Here is a 21,230-nt window from a genome sequence, read left to right on the forward strand (position 1 = left end):
CAATCCTGAGTTTAATTATTTCCTGCCATCTATTCCTCTTGGGTGTATTTGCTTCTTTTTGTTCTAGAGTTTTCAGATAAGCTGTTAACCTGCTAGTGTATGATCTCTCTGATTTCTTTATGGAAGCACTCGAAGCTATGAATTTTCCTCTTAGCACTGCTTTTTTCCTTGTGTCACATAAGTTTGGATATGTTGTGCCTTCATTTTCATTGAATTCTAAATCTTTAATTTCTTTCTTTATTTCTTCCCTGACCAACTTATTATTGAGTAGATGGTTGTTCAGATTGCACATGTATGCAGGCTTTCTGTTGTTTTTGTTGCTATTGAAGACCAGCCTTAGTCTATGGTGGTCCGATAGAATACATGGGATTAACTCAGTGTTCTTGTATCTGTGGGGTTCTTTTTTTGTCCAAGTATATGGTTGATTTTTGAGAAGGTACCATGAGGTGCTGAGAAGATGGTATATTCTTTTGTTTTAGGGTGAAATATTTTTTAGATATCTGTTAAATCCGTTTGGTTCATAACTTCTTTTAGTTTCACTGTGTCTCTGTTTAATTTCTGTTTTCATGATCTATTTGTGAGAATAGAGTATTGAAATCTCCTACTATTATTGTGTGAGGGTCAATGAGTGCTTTGAGCTTTACTAAAGTTTCTTTTACAAATGTGGGTGCCCTTGCATTTGGGTCATAGATGTTCAGAATTGAGAGTTTATCCTGGTGGATTTTTCCCTTGATGAATATGTAGTGTTCTTCCCCATCTTTTTTGATAACTTTTGGTTGAAAATCTATTTTGTTAGATATTAGAATAGCTACTCCAGCTATTTTCTTGGGACCATTTGCTTGTAAAATTTTTCCATCCTTTTACTTTGACTCTGAGGTATGTTTCCTATATGCAGCAAAATGCTGGATTCTGTTTACATATCCAGTCTGTTAGCCTATGTCTTTTTATTGGAGAATTGAGTCCATTGATGTTGAGACATGTTAAAGACCAATGATTATTGACTTCTGTTATTTTGTTGTTGTTGTTGTTGTTGTTGTTGTTGTTGTTAGAGGTGGTATTATGTTTGTGTGGCTCTCTTCTTTGGGGTTTGTTGTGAGATGATTAATTTCTTGGGTTTTTGTTGTTGTGTTGTTTGTTTTGTTTTTGCGTGCAATTTTCCTCCTTGTGTTGGAATTTTCATTCTAGTATCCTCTGTATGCCTTAATTAGTAGAAAGATATTGTTTAAATTTGGTTTTGTCAAAAAGTATCTTGGTCCATCCATCTATGGTGATTAAGAGGTTTGCTGGATATAGTAGCCTAGCCTGGCATTTGTGTTCTCTTAGGGTCTGAATGACTTCTGCCCAGGATCTTATGGCTTTTAGAGTCTCTGTTGAGAAGTCTAATGCAATTATGATAGGTCTGCCTTTGTATGTTACTTGGCCTTTTTCCATTTGTGCTCTTAATATTCTTTCTTTGCTCTGTGTATTTAGCATTTTGATAATTATGTGACAGGAGAATTTTCTTTTCTGGACAAATCTATTTGGTGTTCTATAGGCTTCTTGTATGTTTATGGCCATCTCTTTCTTTAAGTTAGGGAAGTTTTCTTCTATGATTTTATTGAAGATGTTTTCTGGCCCTTTGAATTGGAATCTTCACTATCCTTTATTCCTATTATTCTTAGGTTTGCTCCTTTCATTGTATCCTAGATTTTCTGAATGTTTTGGGTTAGGAGCTTTTTGCACTTTGTATTTTCTTTGACTGTTGTATCAATGTCTTCTATGGTATCTTCAATGCCTGAGATTCTTTCTTCTATCTCTTGTATTCTTGCTGATGCTTGCATCTGTAAGTCCTGATCTCATTCGTTGGTTTTCCATCTCCAGTGTTGCCTTCATTTGTGATTTCTTTATTGTTGCTATTTCTATTTTTATATCCTGGATGGTTTTGTTCAATTCCTTCACCTGTTTGATTGTGTTTTTCTGTATTTCTTTAAGTGGGTTATATTTGTCCTCCTTAATGTCCTATATCATTTTTGTGATATAGGATTTTGAGTTAGACTCTTGCTTTTCAAGTGTATTAGGGTATTCAGGCCTTGTTGTGATGGAGAACTGGGTCTGGCGGTGCCAAGTGGCATTGGTTTCTGTTGGTTATGTTATCATACTTGCCTTTCACCATCTGATTATCTCTGATGTTAATTGGCCTTGTTGTGTCTGACTGGAGCCTGTTCCTCCTCGTAGGCAGGTGGAACTCTTTGAGCTCGGTTAGAGGATGTCTTCTGGTAGGCAAACTGTGATGTCTCTGTTTAGGGGAGTTTCCAGTGTCCCTACTTCAGACAGCTTCCTGTGACCCTGGTTACTGCAAACCTGGGATTCAAGCTCTCTCTGGGTGAGGGAGGGGAGCCGTAGTGCCTGATCTGCCCCAACCAGTATAGCAGACCAGAAGGAAGATGTGTTTTCAGTAGGGTACTGAACTCTGAGCTCTGTGGGGGTCCCAGCCAGAGCAGGTATTGGGATGGGGGAGAGGGTTCTCATCTGTAAACCTGGTTATGACACAGCTTCTGGGAGATAAACTGTCTCTGGGTGTGGGAGGATCCCACACTCTTAAAATCCATTCCCACAATATTTCTTAGACTTCTGTTTAAATGAATTAGGAAACTAAATCTTTTTAGTAGTGTAGTCACCTCCTTATGGACTACATTCTCCATCTTCCCTCTAGAAGCCTGTAAATCTGGTTCTAGGTTTAGAGACAACTATTTGTGGACCCTGAAGGACATCATTTATTTTCTTGCCTAGCATCTTCTTCAGAGAAAATCACTGGTGGTTTAGCAGGCAAAGATAAATTAGCTTCCTCAGACAAAAAAGCAGTATTTCAGGTACTGGGGTGTTAGTATGTTTTCTGAGAGTGAAGAGAATACTTCTTTATGTGAGATAAACCCTTAAAAATGTGAGGCTTCAAAGTTCTAGGCTTCAATAGGATACTCCCACACATCTCCATCCCAAATTACAGGATCCCACTCTTTAACAATAAATGTCATTAACATTAACATTAACATTAACATTAACATTAACATTAACATTAACATTAACATTAACATTAACATTAACTGCCAACATTCTCTGAGGCTGAGACTTGGGTTTTCACTGTAATTCAGCCAACCTTATAATGAGGGCTTTGGTTTGATTCTCCTCAACTTGAGCTCTTTGACTGATAAAAAGAAAATTCTCTTCTGAGGAACAGTTAGGAATCTTTAGACTGTTCATGCACGTCTGAAGCCAGTTAATTTTATTACTGAATTCATTCTTTTCCTTTGTCAGTTTAATCAGTGATGCTAGGAGCAACCAACCAGCACCATCATTTTCTTTATTATCTCACAAATTGTCAAAAGTTTTACATAGAGTCACCAAATCCAATGCTCCTCACAATTGATGAATCAAGATAACCAAATGTATTTGTTTCCTTAAACATGTAAGATAATTCACACCATGGGCTTTCAGTACTCTCCAAGTTCCAGGAGAAGCTTCAGTAACTGGAGATGCTTCAGGAATTTGTAGGTGTTGGCAAGTTGGAAAACCTACTCCAGATACTTTAAAAAGTCATCCTTATACCTCTGTTGCTTAACACTTCTGCTTCTTTATCAAAACCTTATTTGTCAGGGTTCTTTCTAGAGGAACAAAAATTTTTATAGAAAAGAAATTTGTATACATATATGTGTTTACAGGTTCTGATCCAGCTGGTCTAACAATGGAGCTGGAGATGTGAGAGTGAAGAGGAATAGCCTGAACTCAGTAGTCTGGGCTGCCTCCTAAGGCTATGGTAAAGTCCCTGCTCATGCTACTGCCAAGAGCTATGTCCAGGTCTATGGCCCTGCAGCATCAGGGGTCTGTGGCCCATGTCACCACCAAAGGCCATGAGAACATGCCAGGTCTGGGCTGCCTCTTGAGACCATGTTCATATCCAAGGGCTGTACAGAGCCAGCCCTGCCCCTTGACTGGGCAGCATAAGAGAGCTTGGATGTTTGGATGGAAGAAAGGGAAGAAATAAATGTTGTATTGACATTATAATAACAAAAAAAGAAAAACAAAAAAAGAAAAAGAAATGAGCACAATGATAAGAGCAAAGAGTGCTCTATGAGATAGAAATGAAATTATTAAGAAATAATCACAATGCCTATGGAAACAAGACTTTTGAGAAAAATAGGATAAAATATGTCCTTATGAAGATATAGCACCAGAAATGCTTAAATTGTGCCTAAGTAAAAGTATTGATTTAATATAAAAATATAATTCATTAGAATACTAAAAGGCTACAAACAAATTTTTATTGTGACATTTTCTATCTTAGTCAATTTGCTTAAGATGTTGAATTTAAACTCATTAGTTTTTCCATCATTTAGTCAGCAATAATAATTTATTAGGACTCTGGGTTTTTTGTCTCTGGCTCTTGCAATAGTGACTATAATATTCTGAGTCTTGAACACTGCAGCATGAATCATCACACCAAGATTTGGATTAAATCGATCTAGGTATTTATAGTGTCTAGCAGAAGGTTAAAAAATAAATTATGTTTCTGTTAACATAGTCTTCATTTTAGGTCTATTAATAACACAGTAGCAATATCAAAACTGCACATACCAATATCTTTCTTAACTATACTTATTATACATGGATTTGTTTACTCTTAATTCATAACTCTGCATGGCAAATATTGTAATTCCATTTTACTTATTTGCAACTTAAAAGAAATTAAGCTGATGAAAGTCTTATGACTTTAGTTGAAAAAAATAATAGATTGTAGTTTGTTGGAGTTTCGTATTGATTGAAATTGAATGTGTCATTGATTTTTAAAAACCAATAGTTAAAATATGTAGTCTGTGCTTCTAACTTGAAAGTTTTAATATTCACTTATTTAATTTGTATTTTAACCAAAAGTTTTAAGTAATGTCTGTCTGATGATAATGTATATGATTATAGAAAATAGACCAGAGATGCTTGGGGTAAATTTTCAGTGAAGTTCATTTCAAATACAAATATTTAGTAACTGTTTTAATAAAGAATAAGTTGTTGTATATCTTTGATTCATTACATAGGGGTGTGAGCTAGGAAATTATAGATGCAAAATAATGAAATGCATGCTCAATAGAAACATAATTCTTAGAAGACTGCAGTGTAAGACCTTAATCTAAGCTGCATAGTCGACACATAATGAAGAATTTGCTGTAACAAATAGATGTAGCTTTCTTTCAATGTGACATGCCTGATAGTATGAATTGCCATGTCTGTGCTGTAAGCTAAGAATACTTAAGAGCGAGTAAAGGAATACACGCATTCCAGTCTTGCACACTTCATCTTGCACAGCATTTTCCAAGATTCCAGCGCTCTCCTGATGTGTAGCATCTGAGGGCTTGCAAATCTTTTTTTTTTTTTTTTGGTTCTTTTTTTCGGAGCTGGGGACCGAACCCAGGGCCTTGCGCTTCCTAGGTAAGCGCTCTACCACTGAGCTAAATCCTCAGCCCCAAGGGCTTGCAAATCTTAACAACTGGGTTTTAAACTCTTCTTGCTTTCCAAAACCTTATTGCATTTTCTACTTTCAACTGTCCTCAAATTCTAATTATTTACCACATGATCATGACCACTTTCTCTAAGCCTTCAAATACTATCCCCCAATAGTACCTACCTACAAATGGTCCTAGATATTCTCACAACAAAATGGCCTCATCTATCATATTTTCTCTGAATAAGCAAAGAGTAGTGAAGTTGCTGGTGAGAAAGACAAATGTCTAAATGTCCAAATAGTATTCTACTGTCCCTCTCCATTCAGTATTTAGTAGGTATATCGTCTATAGTAAGAAAAGGGGGTGAAGTCATCAGGGAAATACAAATCAAAACAACCCTGAGATTCCACCTCACACCAGTCAGAATGGCTAAGATCAAAAACTCAGGTGACAGCAGATGCTGGCGAGGATGTGGAGAAAGAGGGACACTCCTCCATTTTGGTGGGATTGCAAACTGGTACAACCACTCTGGAAATCAGTCTGGAGCTTCCTCAGAAAATTGTACATTGCACTACCTGAGGACTCTCTTGGGCATATACCCAAAAGATCCTCCAACATACAACAAAGACACGTGCTCCACTATGTTCATGGCAGCCTTATTTATAATAGCCAGAAGCTGGAAAGAACCCAGATGCCCTTCAACAGAGGAATGGATTAAAAAAATGTGGTACATCTACACAATGGAATTATGAAGCTATTAAAAACAATGACTTCATGAAATTCATAGGCAAATGGAATCAACTAGAAATATCATCCTGAGTGAGGTTACTCAATCACAGAAAAACACACATGGTATGCACTCATTGATAAGTAGGTATTAGCCAAAAAGCTCAAATTACCCAAGATTCAATCTACAGACCACAGGAAGCTCAAGAAGAAGGATGACCAAAATGCAGATGCTTCCACTCCGTCTTAAAAGGGGGAAAATATCCATAGGATGGGATATGGAAGCAAAGTTTAGAACAGCGACTCAAGGAATGGCCATTCAGAGCCTGACACACATGTGGCCCATATATATACAGCCACCAAAACTAGATAAGATTGATGAAGCTAAAAAATGCATGCGGAAAGGGACTGGATATAGCTGTCTCCTGAGAGACACATCCAGAGCATGTCCAATACAGAGGTCAATGCTAGCAGCAAACCACTGAACTGAGAATAGGACCCCTTTTGGGGGAATTAGAGAAAGGATTGAAAGTTTTGAAGGAGCTTGCAACCTCATAAAATCAACAATGCCAACCAACCATAGCTTCCAGGGACTAAACCACTACCGAAAGACTATACATGGACTGACCCAGGGCTCCAACTGCATATGTAGCAGAGAATAGCCTTTTTGGGGCACCAGTGGAAGGGAAAGCCCTTGGGCTTGCTGAGGTTGGACCCTCAGTGCAGGGGAATATGGGGGAAGGCAATAAGGGGGAATGTATAGGGGAAATACCCATATAGGGGAAGGAGAGGGGAGGGAATGGGGGCTTATGGGCAGGAAATCGAGAAGGGGAATAACCTTTGAAATGTAAGTAAAGAAATATATAATAAAAAAATAAGAAATAAAAAAAGAAAAGGGGGTGAACCTTGGCAGGGAATAGAGAGGCAAAGATTAAAACAGAGGCAGAAGGAACACCCATTCAGAGCCTGCCCCACATGTGGCCCATACATATACAGCCATCCAATTAGACAAGATGGATGAAGCAAAGAAGTGCAGGCCGACAGGAGCCGGATATAGATCTCTCCTGAGAGACACAGCCAGAATACAGCAAATACAGAGGCGAATGCCAGCAGCAAACCACTGAACTGAGAATAGGACCTCCGTTGAAGGAATCAGAGAAAGAACTGGAAGAGCTTGAAGGGGCTCGAGACCCCTTATGAACAACAATACCAAGCAACTAGAGCTTCCAGGGACTAAGCCACTACCTAAAGACTATACATGGACTGACCCTGGACTCTGACCTCATAGGTAGCATTGAATATCCTAGTAAGATCACCAAAGGAAGGGGAAGCCCTTGGTCCTGCTAAGACTGAACCCCCAGTGAACGTGATTGTTGGGGGGAGGGCGGCAATGGGGGGAGGGTGGGGAGGGGGACACCCATAAAGAAGGGGAGGGGGAGGGATTAAGGGGATGTTTGCCGGGAAACCGGGAAAGGGAATAACACTCGAAATGTAAATAAGAAATACTCAAGTTAATAAAAAATAAATAAATAAATAAAAATTTAAAAAAAAGAAAAAGAAAAGGGGGTGAATAAAAGAATTCCTAAAATCTGGCCTTAAATAAAGGTATGTCCTCAATTCATGTCTGTTTGATATGTCCTCATTTTCTACTGCCTTAGTTCACTTCTATCAATCAAATCCATTATTTGAATCATTGTTTTTCCTTGACCATGAGCCTCTTGCCACACTGATAGTCTCTCCTACTCAAGTTCTTGGCATCCTGCATCTTCTGAAAAAAAACCCATCCTCCTTTCCAGTCCATGGCATTTTGTATTTCCCATTGATACCATACACCCAGATAGCAACAGATTGTTGAACAGTCCTTCAATGTAGGCTTGTTCCCAGAAGCTGTTATTTGTGAAGTAGGCTTCATGCAGTGGTCTGTATTATGCAAACCTGTGATTCCTCCAGGACTACTAATGATTTTTCTTAGCCTTGTTAAAACTTGGTATATATCTACCACTTCAATGAATGGATGAAGACTTTTTCCATTCCTGATAGATACACTGAGATTTCTTTTTTTTTTTTTTTTTTTTTTTTGCAATCAGCAAGAGGGTTTATTGTCTGGATACACAGGTACCTGCGGGCGTCTCAGTCAGCTCGGAAGGACTGGTGTGCCCAGCAAGACCAGGGACGGGTTTTTATAGGGTTCTGGGGAGCAGAAGCAGGCATAGATTTCTTTTATCCAAAACTGAAAATAGTCACTTCAAAAAGTGAATCCCAAAGACAGGAAAGTTAGGGAAATGTGTGATAGCTAAACAAGGCACTAGTAATGTTGATTTCAGGGCTTTACTATACTTTTATGGGTTTTCAGGTTAAACAGAACATCAAAGGAATAAAGTGATTGTGTGTTATCATCTACATTTGGTACCTGGTCCCTGGTACCGTTGACTATTTGGTCCCATGAGTCGTGAAAAGGGGAGAGATGACAAGCTCTTAGCAATAACTTCTGATGCTTTTTTATTCCTTTGCTGAACTAGAATAAATACTGGAATGACTTAGAGAGCCTGAATAATAATTTTTAAAGCTTTTATTTATTTGGACCTAAGGAAAACTAAAATATGAGCATCTGGTTGAACTGTACTTCAGTCATCCCTTCCTCCTGTTTCTGTTCCTCAAGAAATGCATGAGCAAATAAAAATAGGAAGTTTAACAGTGAGATGGTTTGGGCATTATCCTTTGAGAACTCAAAGGGACTTCGCAGTCAAGATTCTTACATTCTACATGCCTATAGTTAAATTTGATCAGACAATTAAATTTTCTAAACCTATTTGATTGTTGGTTTCCTATATACTTAGCAATGTAGCTACACACTGACCTTTAGCAGATGCCAGTATACTGAGAATATATTTTGGTTATTCTAATTTCCCTTCATCTAGCATACGTTAGTGATTTCTCATATTTGTCACATTTTAGGGCTTTCTATAGTCAGTCAAATATTCTCCTTTTGAGATGTGGTCTTACACAGCCTTGGTTGGACTTAAACTGTGAACCCCCTGCTCTGTGTCCAGAGTGCATGGGTTATAGATATACATCGCCACACTTGGCTTCTTTTTCTTTCATAAAATATGCACTTTAAATTTAAATGGCTGCATAAAAAGGTACACATTAATCCAGAAGGCTGGAATGATGCTAGAATTCTCAGCAGGATACAGACTCCTAGAGCTTAAGTAGAGATTCTCTGGTGCACTAATTATTTTTACTTTTACCTTTGTGGTTTGTTTCTTCCTTTTTCTTAGGAAGACTGATAATTTTGAAACTTAATCCACAACATCCAGAATTATAATTCAGGAGCTAATGCTAATTACAAGTCAATAATCACTGGAGAAAAGAAAAGCTATAAGACACAATTCTATCACATGACTTTCTCATATCCTTTGGGCTGAGGGCAGACTCATCTAATTTGGAGCAGAACTAACTGAATCATGGGAAAACAACATCGGAATTTAAATTGAATATAGCTGTAAAGGTATGTTTGCTGTTCATCAGTCTACATTAATATTTCCATAATGAAACTCAAGATTTCTCTATCTTAGCAAAATTTCTACAAAGTGTCTCTGGTAGGAAAAAGAGAATAGAATGGATCTTTGATGTCACAATGGATCACCCATCAGTCAGAAGTGAAACTTCATGTGCATGGTCCACTTAGAGACCGTGACTCATTTACCTTGGATTGATTCTTTGACTATGGAATCCTAATTCCTTCTGTATTTCTGATCTGGATATTTGAATATGGAATCCTAACTCCTTCTGTATTTCTTCTGACCTGGATCAATGTAAAAGTATGATACATTGATTTATTCTTGATAACGTTGCTGCTGTTTCTATTTATTTCTATTGCTAACATCATGAGAAGGGACCAGCCTTTCATGGCAGGGGCCTTTCTACAAGTATCCGAGCCTCTTTAGAAAACATAAGCAATTTTAGCATGCTTGGATATGCATGATCTCCAAATTTTGCTGCCTTGACCTTTGTGAGCATGCCAATAATTAAACAGCTCCAAGCCTTGGTGCTAAGAGCTGTTCATTGTTTTAAGCAATGCTCTTGCAGTCACTTTCAAGATGGTGTGCCTGGATCAGGAATATTAGTGGCATATGAAACCGTTCTACAAGGTCTCATTCTCTTGGACTGACAGAATCAGTAATCCATCTCCTACCAAGCTGTCTAAGCAAGTCTTGGGCAAGCTTCGATTGGCGAACTAAAGTAAGGCTCTTCACTATTTTCCTGTCTTGATCCCTCATTTTTGGCAGTATTTTTATATGACCAAAATAGGATATAAATGATAGTGAAATACTCAGACCAGTTTGTGATAGAATGCTATCCCCGCTCCTGTGTAACATGGTTAATATGTGGACCAGTTTAGTGAACGCCATTGATTTGAAATGCTGCTAATGATCCAAAGTTTTTCTATTGGACATTTGTGATCACTCTGGGATGGCACCCATGTCTGTGGTTTGTACAAATTACAAATTAACCAATGCTGATGCAACTGTAGCTTATCAGTTTATGACTATATTCATAATAGGAAAGAATCCTAAATTTTAGCCAATTAAGGGAAAACAATTATTTGATTTTTCTTTGCATCTGAGTTGATGAAATCTTTGATTTCAATCCACTAGTCTGTAGGGAGTCGGGGAGCCCCCTCAGGAAACAGGGTTCTCAGCCCATGTAAAAGCTGCTTCTCTGGCAATCTGAGAAATGTGGTTCACATGGTTCTATGATACAACAGAAGGGACAGGATGTGAATCCAGGGTTTTCGGGAAGATATGGAATTAACTCTTCTCCCCCAGGCCTAGGGCACCTACAACGATTGCAGCACAACTGACACAGCCTGGAAATCACAAGTAGTCCAAAGAGTTCCAAGTCCTATTCATTGCAGCTTTAAATCTCTATATACTTTGCACATCCTCACTTGCTGACTTACGCATTCGTCAACACCTCGGGACCCCTCGGAAGGGGCGCAGTTCAGGACATTCCTTTTTGCTGTAACAACCAACCCCCATTTGAGGAAATGGATACTTGAGGATCACAAAAACAAGTCAAGGTCATTGTGCAGTTCCGACCATGACTTCCACTCTGCTCCATTTTCTGGTTCTATGTGCTGACCTTGCTGGCTACGGCTCCAAAGAGGCAAGGCGCCAAACAGATCTGGCTGCCATGTGTGATGGTTGAATGGGGGTATCAGATGAATGAACCGGACAGAAAAACGTTTCTCTCAATCTCAGTTACTGTGGACAGACTCTCCAAACAGGAAATAACAGAGTAGAAAGGGACGAACTGCTTTCAATACAAAAACAAAGAGACAATAGACAGTGAGGAAAAGGACGTGCCTTTACTTTGCGACTGTACAGTCATTGTTTGTGGCTTTGTAGAGTAATTGTTTGTTTGTACTCCCCCTCCCCTTTTGTCAATTCCTTCTTCCAGAAACTATTTTAAAACCATGGTTTCCTTTCTTCCAGATCTTTGGGGGTTTTTTGGGGTACTTTCTTCAAAATTCTGGCTAAGGGGGCTGTAAGAAGTGCTTTTAGGCTGCTTTATTATATTTTTTTCTGTTTTATCTCTTGTCTTAACCAATTGGAACCTGAAATGGGCACTAACTAACTTTACCTTAATAATTCGGTAACAGTGTAACATGAACTAAAAACGTTCAAAAACTCACTAAGTTACCACTTAAGGGTTGCATTTCCTCCACAGATTCGAATATCGTTTTGCTAGATGAGAGAAATAAAACAATTATTTATTGACTCCCTACTATATCTAGAGCTCCCGTCAAATAGAACAGGCAGTATAAGCCAAGAAAGAAGGTAACACACGGTACTAAATGGGTGCAGAACTAGAAAAGCAAAGTGAGCATTTGAATGACCCAGCTGTCACTCAACTGGCCATGATGAGGTGAACAGAAACCACACTGTGCTACAGAGAGACCCCACGGCACCCTTTAAGTGTCTGCAAAGACAATTCTAGCAGGAATCAACTCATCTGTTTATGTCACATAGGATGCCGAGAACTTTCCGTCTGTTTCTGCTGTAGGAGGCAGATAGGTGAACAGATGGACAGTTCTAGAAAGATTTAAGTCAATGTGATCCGTCTACTGTGTAACAAACTGGACTGCATTTTTATAGGAGAAAGAGGAAGAGGAGTTTAATGTATGTCCACTTTTGTAAGCCATACATAATAACCCATCTCTGGACAGTAAGACAAAAGCAGAGAGGGGAAGGTCTCAAACAGTTACCGAAGGCAAATCTCCTACTGGGTGATTATAAAAAAAAAGGACGTATAGTCTTTGATGTTTAATTTAAAGCTTAATAATAAAACAAGCATTTATTGATTTAATGTGAAAAACAAATCCAAAATGATCTTTGAATAAGCAGCGTAGCTAGACTTTAAAACACAACCGTGGAAAAAGCTCATGATTTCTTCAGGGAATCTTGTAACTTTGTTTAACAAGTCGCAAACAATTAGTTACTTTAAAGACTTCAATGGGTTTCAAAAAATCATAGCTGTACTATTCGAATAGTAGGATTTAAGAAATAGGAAGATAGTAGCAGGTTTAATATTATCACTAAAAGTTATGGCATTTGACCTGCCGAAAACAACATGTGTGAAGCTTGATATACGATTTATTTTTTTGAGGCATGGAAATCTATAGCTTAAATAAAAGAATATTTAACTATTTAATACGTGTTTCAGCTTGGGACAAGAACGTATTAGTAGAAGTGAGTATGGGAGTACTCAGGCTTTACAAAACCGAAGGTCCTGCTATCTAACTTAGGTCATCAGACTCTTCCTTGGCATTGCTATCTCCGGCAAGAGTAAATACAAGCCTAGTTATTTAAGAGATGTCATGTATATAAAGGTACAAGGCAAGTCACTAAGTTCCTATTTTCCCATCTTCAAATAAGTTTAACATCCTTGAAAATTAGTTTCAAATTTAGAATTTTAAGTGAGCAAAAAGTCCTTGGAGGCTTTTACGTAAACATGCTAGTTTGGGATACGCTACCCTCGAGCCTTTGGAAAGTCCCTTTGTTCATTCTCAGGTTATTCCTGAAAATTAAGGGTGGTCCTAGAAGATATAAACCCTCACATCATGTCTCTGTGAACAAAGGCCACTGGATTGGAGTATTTGGAGTCCTGGTGGTCTGGGATATGCTTGCAGTTCACGTTTAAGCTATAGGGAGACATGTTTCCTTGATTCTGATCTCTTTTCATCGCGGGAAGAACACCAAGTCAAAGCAATCCCAGAGTTGAGAACAGTCATGCAGAAACGAAAAGCAAGCCCTCTCTCCATTTCTCTTCCCATGAATCTAATGCTGGAACTACAAATTCTGAACCAGAATTGATGCCAGGGCTGAAAGGAGAGCACATCTAAGTTCTTAACTATACTAGAATAATATGGTTAGCCTGGATTTATGGAACATGTGTTCATTACAGAACACAAACAAATTGCAGTCTACAAAACTGTCCTGGGCATATTGACATGGATCATCAAGCACTGTATTTTGTAGTAAAAATAAATAACGCCAACAATAATAGTAATGATAACAGCAAAATGCAGAACAGAAAAAGAAAACAAAAAAATGAAGGAAAGCAAAGAAGAAGGAAGGGGACTCTCTGGGTCCTTGGGCTGCAGTGAATCCTTTGTTCACTGGTTATATTTTCCTTTTGTAGCCGGAATATGCAGCCAGAAGTACGCAGTTCATGCAGGTCTTGGAGCGCAGCAGACGGAGGCTCCGGGCCACACATGTACAAGAGGTTCACATGCGCCACATGGGACAAAATGAGACAAAAGTGACTATGCCTTCTCTGTTGGTTGTTTTCATCCTCTGCTCCTCCAAGCCGTAAGCTGAGGTAAATGTTTACAAGACTTTTGGACACGAGCATGTTAATTTTGATCCAAGGGAGGGGTTGTTTCTAGGTCAACTGAGGGATTTTGAAATGGTCTCCAGTTGGAACATAAACCATTTCATTTTGTAATTAAGAGAGATGAAACCGGATTTAATTCAACAACTTTTTTAAATAACCGCATCTGCTTCTATAAACCATGTTGTAAATTTACTCGTGGAGTTTGAACTGTAGTTTTCATAAATCCAAAACAAAGCAGCATTGTGCAAAGATATCAGTGCTCACAAGGAACTACGATTTACTGCCATGGGAGTGCAGTGTCATAGTGCTGCAGAGCTGTGAAAAGCAGTGTGGAGTATTCTCGAAACATGAACTATGTCCATTCGATCCAGCTATACCACTCTTGATAAACAGCCAAACAGCCCTGTACCTTATCACAAGCACTCCTTGTAGCCATGTTCCTGAAGGCATTATTTATAATAGCAAAGAAAGAGAAGCAGCCTAGTTGCCCTCCGATAGATAAGAGGGAAAAGAAAATGCAGTGTGTGTGCACAACTGAATTTTATTCTGCTATAAGGAAAAGTGAAATAATGAACAGAGATTGATGGACCCGGAAATAATTGAATCTAGGCTGATAGACCTGAAAAGTAATTTATTGAGTAGATAACCTAAATTCAGAGAATAAAATCACAAGTTCTTTTTTATGCACAAATCTTAGCTTATGATGTCTACATGTATGTGTGTGTGTGTATAAATAGGGGTAACTGTGGGTATAGACTAAGAAACTAATAAGGTCCTGAGAAGAAAAAATGAAATGTCCAGGAATGGGACAATAACACATTTGCCACATGAAAGCAAAAAGGCTATGGAGGGTAGGAAGGGCACAGCGGGTAAACTGGAGGGCACAGGGGGTGGATAGGAAGGCACAGCAGGTGGCGTGAGCAGGAATGTGCATAAGACCAAGGGAGAGGAGAATCAGCAAAAAACAAATTTTTATTTGAAAATTAAACCTATCACTGTGGGAGGTGAGGGGGGTTGGGAGGGAGGAAGGGGAGGGAAAGGGGGACAGGATCAGGTGTGGGAGGAGATGACAGGGTAGAAGTACAGAGGGTCAGTAAATTGAACAGAGGTATGTAGCAGTGGGGGAGATGGGGAACTGGGGTAGCCAACAGAAATTCCCAGATGCCACGAAAGCAAGAGGCTCCCAGGACCCAATAGGGATGACATTAGCTGAAATACCCAACAAAGGGGAGGGAGAACCTGTAGAGACCATATCCAGGTAAGCCCCCCTCGTCCCCAACCCCGGTTGAGGGATGTGACTACCCACTTGTCTCAAAAATATTAACCCAGAATTGCTCCTGTCTAAAGGAAATGCAGGGACAAAGAGTGGAGCAGAGATTGAAGGAAAGGCCATCCAGAGACTGCCCCACCTGGGGATCCATCCCATCTGCAGACACCAAACCCAGACACTATTGCTGATGCCAATAAATTGCCAACAGACAGGAGCATGGTATGGATGTCCCCTGAGAGGCTCTTCCTTGATCAACACAGATGCTGATGCTCTCAGGCAACCATCAGATTGAGCACGGGAACCCCAATGGAGAAGTAAGGACAAGGACTGAAGGAGTTGAAGGGGACTGCAACCCCATAGGAAGAACAACAATATCAACCAGCCAGACCTCCCAGAGCTCCCAGGAACTAAACCACCAACCAAAGAGTACACATGGAGGGACCCATGGCTCCAGCTGCATATGTAGCAGAGGATGGCATTGTCTGGTATCAATGGGAGGGGAGACCCTTGGTCCTTGGAGGCTTGATGCCCCAGTGTAGGGGAATGCTAGGGTGGTGAGAGGAGAGTTGGTGGGGGAGCTCATTCATAGAAGCAGGGGGAGTGGGTGTGATGGGGAGGTTGCAGAAACCTGGAAGGGAGGTAACATTTGAAATGCAAATTAAATATATATATATATATATATATATATATACACACACACACACACATACACCTACCACTGTGTATGATAGTTAAATTTTTAATTAAAAAGTAAGTTGAAAGACATTAAATTGTCAAATACATGTAAATGGTAAAATATGTCTGAAGAAAAATATATATATATATATATAATATTCCCAGTGTGTTTTAGAAGTAGTAAGTACATGCTTGGAACAGTTGATAGGCTTAAATTTGCTCTATTATGTAAAAATGTAGTCTCAACTACAACAATATTAATTTCAATTTGTATGTGTAATAGCATTTGTTATTAGGCATCACGCTAAGCATTTTGTGTTGTTTGATTTTTGTTTTTGTTTTACAATTGATTAACTTTAGAAGTAGTAGTTTCAAAATGCATTGAGCAGTATGTGATCTGCCTAGTTCTGTTATATTAACCTTTACCATGGAATAACTCAAAATACTATGAGGACATTTTTGTTTTCTGCATTTTTCCTAAGTGTAAGCATTTTTCTCTTCTGCGAACATTATGCTATTTTAATTCTATATTAAATATTAGCATATTATTTTAATGTCATCCTATATCTTCTGAATGCATAGTCTAATCATATTTATATTCACTGTTTTTGCTTACTTTTTATCAGTAATCATATCTGATTGCTATTTGGGGGGGTGTTTTTTCAAGACAGAGTTTCTCTGTGCAACAGCCCTGGCTGTCCTAGAACTCTCTCTGTAGACCAGGCTGGCCTCGAACTCACAGAAATCCACTTGCCTCGAGAGTGCTGGGCATGTGCCCAGCATATCCGGCTTTTGATTACCACTCTTGAACACAGTATTTTGTATATTCACTTCAGTATTTTTATATCCTCAGGCATATGTGGTATTTTAAATTCTCTTTTGAATAATTATAACATATTACTGGTTCCATCATTAAAGTCTTTGACACATTTAAGTTTTTATTTATGTGAGTTGTTGACCAGGTTTTCTTTTTTAAAAAATCTTGATGTACGTATTTTTATTCCTTTTGTTTCTAGTATTTACTACAAAGCCACTCCTTGGAATATAGTGCATAAAGAAGGAAAATTCCCTAAAAATGTTCCTGTTGGAGAGGATCTTTCCTTGTCTTGCAGTGTAACACTTTGTACACGTTACCACGTTAGCACAGAAAACAAAATCATATCTTTTTTAATTCATTTATTAAATTCACTTACTAGTTTATTAAAGTCTTTAAAGAGAGGAATAAAGACATCGCCATTTATTTTGCAAAGTATTTCTTTAATTGCTGCAAGAATTTTGTGAGAAATTCAATCACTCTGTACTCCAGGGAAGATGAGTGAAAGTGAATGTTAACTTACAATTTTAATATTCTCATAAAACCTAAATAAAGATTTTAAGTCGATACAACATGAGTTCTTTTAAGTGACCAGAACATCTTGAATATGTTTTACAGATGTTTCTATGAGCAAATTAAAACACAAAGAAAATTAAAATAGATTCACATTAAAATATCTAAACAGTAAGTGTAACACTGTGAGTACTAGTAAACTCTACATAGTTTGTTATATTTGAACAAACACTAAACTCCAGGATGGACGACTTATTAACAAAAACATACATAAGTCACTTCTAAAAATGACAAATCCAACTTTTAAATGCTAAAAATTCCCCCAAGTTAGTTTTTAGGCACCAGAGAAGTTTTCTTTCAAAAATTTCAGGTTTTTTTTCCTACAAGCAAAGTAGAAATATTTTAATTGGCACTTCAGCTTTAGAGAAATTTAGCTTCAAAAATATTATTACAAAACTAATACTGACTAATCTCAGACCTCTATGGCATGGTTGACACCACAGTAGATATTGGCAGTAGAGAAATCTCAGCTCTGCTCAATACGGTAAAAGAATAATAAAATTTAAAATTACAATAACTTTTGAATATGTCCTCTGGTAATTCGGCATTCTGTGCTATCATTTGCTGTTCAAACTTGACAGTTTGGAAGAATGCAGAATTTACATGAACACTGTCAGAGAAGATACGAAGACACGCCTTTGAATAATAGCCAGCTAAAGTTTGAACGTATTAAAAGGAAGGCTTGCACGGTTTAGGCAGTTGAAAGTTCAGAAAAGCATGAGCTCCTTTTCAATGCTGAAAGTAACTTAGTGACACCTTGGTCTGTATAGATAAATTACAAATAATGTCTGCCAGATCATCTAATACATCAGTGCTTGATAATTTGAATTATTTTCCTTGACAGTTTCGAACAACTTCTGAATTTACTATCTATTGTAGTTTAAGACACAATGAGGGAGGACTGAGTCATGCCTTTCATGCACTGTAGGCTGATGGACACACTTCAAAAAACATGGATTCATGTGACTGTCCCCAAACTGACTTTTACCAACTGAAGTCAATCTGGTTCTTCAGAAAGTCCAGACAAAGCAATATTAGAAAAACTAAATCCATTTAAAATGTCACTTTAACTTACAAGCGAAACTTTCTTCTACTTTAATTTAATTATTACCTAAACATCTGACATTTCATCCTCAGTGGTAAGTTCGAGTCTTCCCATGGTTGTATTATCACCCACAGTAGTCTACTGAAATACTGAAACAGTGTATATTATATAGAGACAATTCCTCTGTGGTTCATAAGAGAAATAACCTGGGCCTTTTTCAAAGCCATATATCTTCCTTTAGTAAAAGTCAGTAAAACTATAGTTTAGTGAGTTAAAATACACAATTGTAGCAGATTAGCACTTCTTACAGTAGTTGTTCATAATTTCTGAATTTGAGTGAATCATCATCCGATTGGAAGAGGCAATATGTCAGCACTCCAAAGATAACGTGCTTGTAAAAGTATGACTTTGCATTTTAAAATAAATATTTCACATCTTATCATTGATATTTCTGGGGGTTTGTTTTGAGTTCTCAAACTTCTGATGCTGGTATCTGTTTGTCCTTAAAATATTTACCAAATATAGAATTCAGTACTCCATTTTTTCTATAAAATAAATCAGCCCAGACACAGTATCAGACACCTAGTCGCATATAAAGTTGCATTATCCATCTGCTTTAAAACAGTTACTTAGGTTGTGTTTTGATTTGAAACAATAAAATAAAATGACAGAGTACTTACAGTTTCATTTGTACAACAATCTCTCTCTCTCTCTCTCTCTCTCTCTCTCTCTCTCTCTCTCTCTCTCAGATTCCCAAGATAAAAATAAATCCTTCATTGATTCCCTTCATATAAAATGGTTGATCACTTATCTACACAGTAGAAATGGAAAGGCCAAAGTTTCTATTTACAGATTCAGGAAGACTGATTTCCTCCTACTCCTGCAGCAAGATTTAGAGGGCAAAAAGGTAGCTGACAAAGTGTTTGTAGCTTCTATCAATACGTCTCCCTAGTGATTCAGAATGGATATGCCACAGGATACAACCATATGTAGCAGCAACTGAGAAGCCCATGGGAATTCTGCTCAGTTGCTTTTCTTAAAGAAAGGAACACGAGGTGACAGAGATAGCAAACTCTGTCTCGTCTACAGGAGAAGTTATAAAGAGGGTTAAAGTGTTTCTGGACAAACCGTTCACTACCATCAAATGACAAAGGATGAGGAGTTTTATAACAAAAACCAAACTTTCCTTTCATGTCTGTAAGACTGAGCAAGATCTTCTCAGACAGAGGAGCAGAGTTCTGGTCAGTGCAGGTGTGAGTGTGCACAGGTCCATCTGTGAGAGCATGCGGTGTTGTGCAGGTTTGACGACGCATGTCAGCTCCCAAGAGTTGATTGTGCTTATTTTCTTTCCAATTCCACATTCGGTGATGTCAGGTTGGTAACTTGAAATCAGCTATGGTAGGAGTATTTACTGGCCAACAATAAAAATTGAGGCTTTTCTCCCCCATAGAGAGAGGGTTGTTAAACATTTATCCACACAATTCTCATTTCATTTGAGGGCTTTCTTCATGGTATTCAAGAAACCCATTTGCTATTAAATCTTCCGACTATAAAATCATAGGTTCAAGTGACACAAAACAAGTGAGATTTCTGTATTTTCACATCACTAGATCATACATTTTTTCTGGTTTTAAGGCAACATTTTCAATATCCTGGATGCTTTTTCCATTTAAGTGTTCAGTGGGGCAGTCGTGGCTGTACCCCTGCACATCGCTGATTGTTGACACCGTATAGGATGCGCTGCGGAGAGCATCAGAGTGGGAAAAGCCATTGCCAAATTGGATTTTATACTGGTTCCAATTTCTTCTCAGAATTGCTTGAACCTATCAATCATCAATAAACAGAAACAGCAAGAACAACCCATTAGCAGAGATGAAAATATTCTATCTAAGGCATAGCAAAATATTTGGCAGAAAATGTTTTATTCTTTAAGGTAAGAAGAAAACCAAACGGTCCTGGTCTATAATTTTAGTTGCTAATGAAGCTGAGACAGGAATATTGCAAAGTCAACACCTGTCTGCATGCTAGTATCAAGTAAGCTTAGACCTGCCTAAATATTGTACCGATATCTTGTGTCAAAATAAAAAGTAAAGAGGAGAGAGAAGAGAGGGGGAGGGGAGAAGGAGAGGAGAAAAGAGGGGGGAGTGTGTGTTAGATCCTTGGTAGGTTACTCACTTAGCATTTGCAATGCCCTAAATTCAGTTCCAGTATCAACATACACATACAAATGAACATTTTGCAAATAATCTGTAATTTCGATTTAATTAATTTTTACTATTTTTATACCCAAGTGTAGTATGTGTATTCTTGCCAAATACAATTCACCTAGATAACTGGCTTTACATCATTACCTTAATAAAATGAGAGCATAAGTATTAAGAGTATATAGGAATTGGGGAAAGATGCAAATAAAAAGAATATAGGGACACTGGGGAGATCATCACCACTAGCAGTGGGGTTTAGTGAATGGTTTCTCTATACTAAAGATTGTTCTGAAATAGCAGTGCATTCATCCTCACAAGTCTTACTTCCTAAAATAACGTAATGCACTAGATTAGACAAAAGTGGTTATGAAACAAAGTTTAGGAATGTTACTTCTCCACTTCTGCATATTTTGTGTTTCTTTCATTTTTGATATTTTCAAGAATTATTTTTATTTTATGTGCATAAATGTTTTATATGAATATTTGTAAGTGTAGTGTGTGTGTGTGTGTGTGTGTGTGTGTGTGTGTGTGTGTGTGCACGTGTGCATGCCTG

At 38.0% G+C, this 21,230-nt stretch overlaps 1 protein-coding gene across 2 annotated transcripts in view; it reads right to left on the minus strand.

Annotated features, from left to right (window-relative positions):
• Nucleotides 1-17,202: 17,202 nt before the first annotated feature.
• Calcrl (calcitonin receptor like receptor) overlaps nucleotides 17,203-21,230 on the minus strand; it is a 96,907-nt gene continuing 92,879 nt past the window's right edge. Inside the window, exon 15 of one of the 2 annotated variants that reach the window (XM_087648811.1) lies at nucleotides 17,203-20,296. In XM_087648811.1, coding sequence (XP_087504937.1) covers nucleotides 20,072-20,296 — 225 coding nt within the window. In that variant the 3' untranslated portion in view covers nucleotides 17,203-20,071. 2 annotated transcript variants of the gene reach the window in all.

This window comes from Rattus norvegicus, chromosome 3, assembly GCF_021556685.1.
Source record: "Rattus norvegicus strain SHRSP/BbbUtx chromosome 3, alternate assembly SHRSP_T2T, whole genome shotgun sequence".
NCBI classification, from domain to species: Eukaryota; Metazoa; Chordata; class Mammalia; order Rodentia; family Muridae; genus Rattus; species Rattus norvegicus.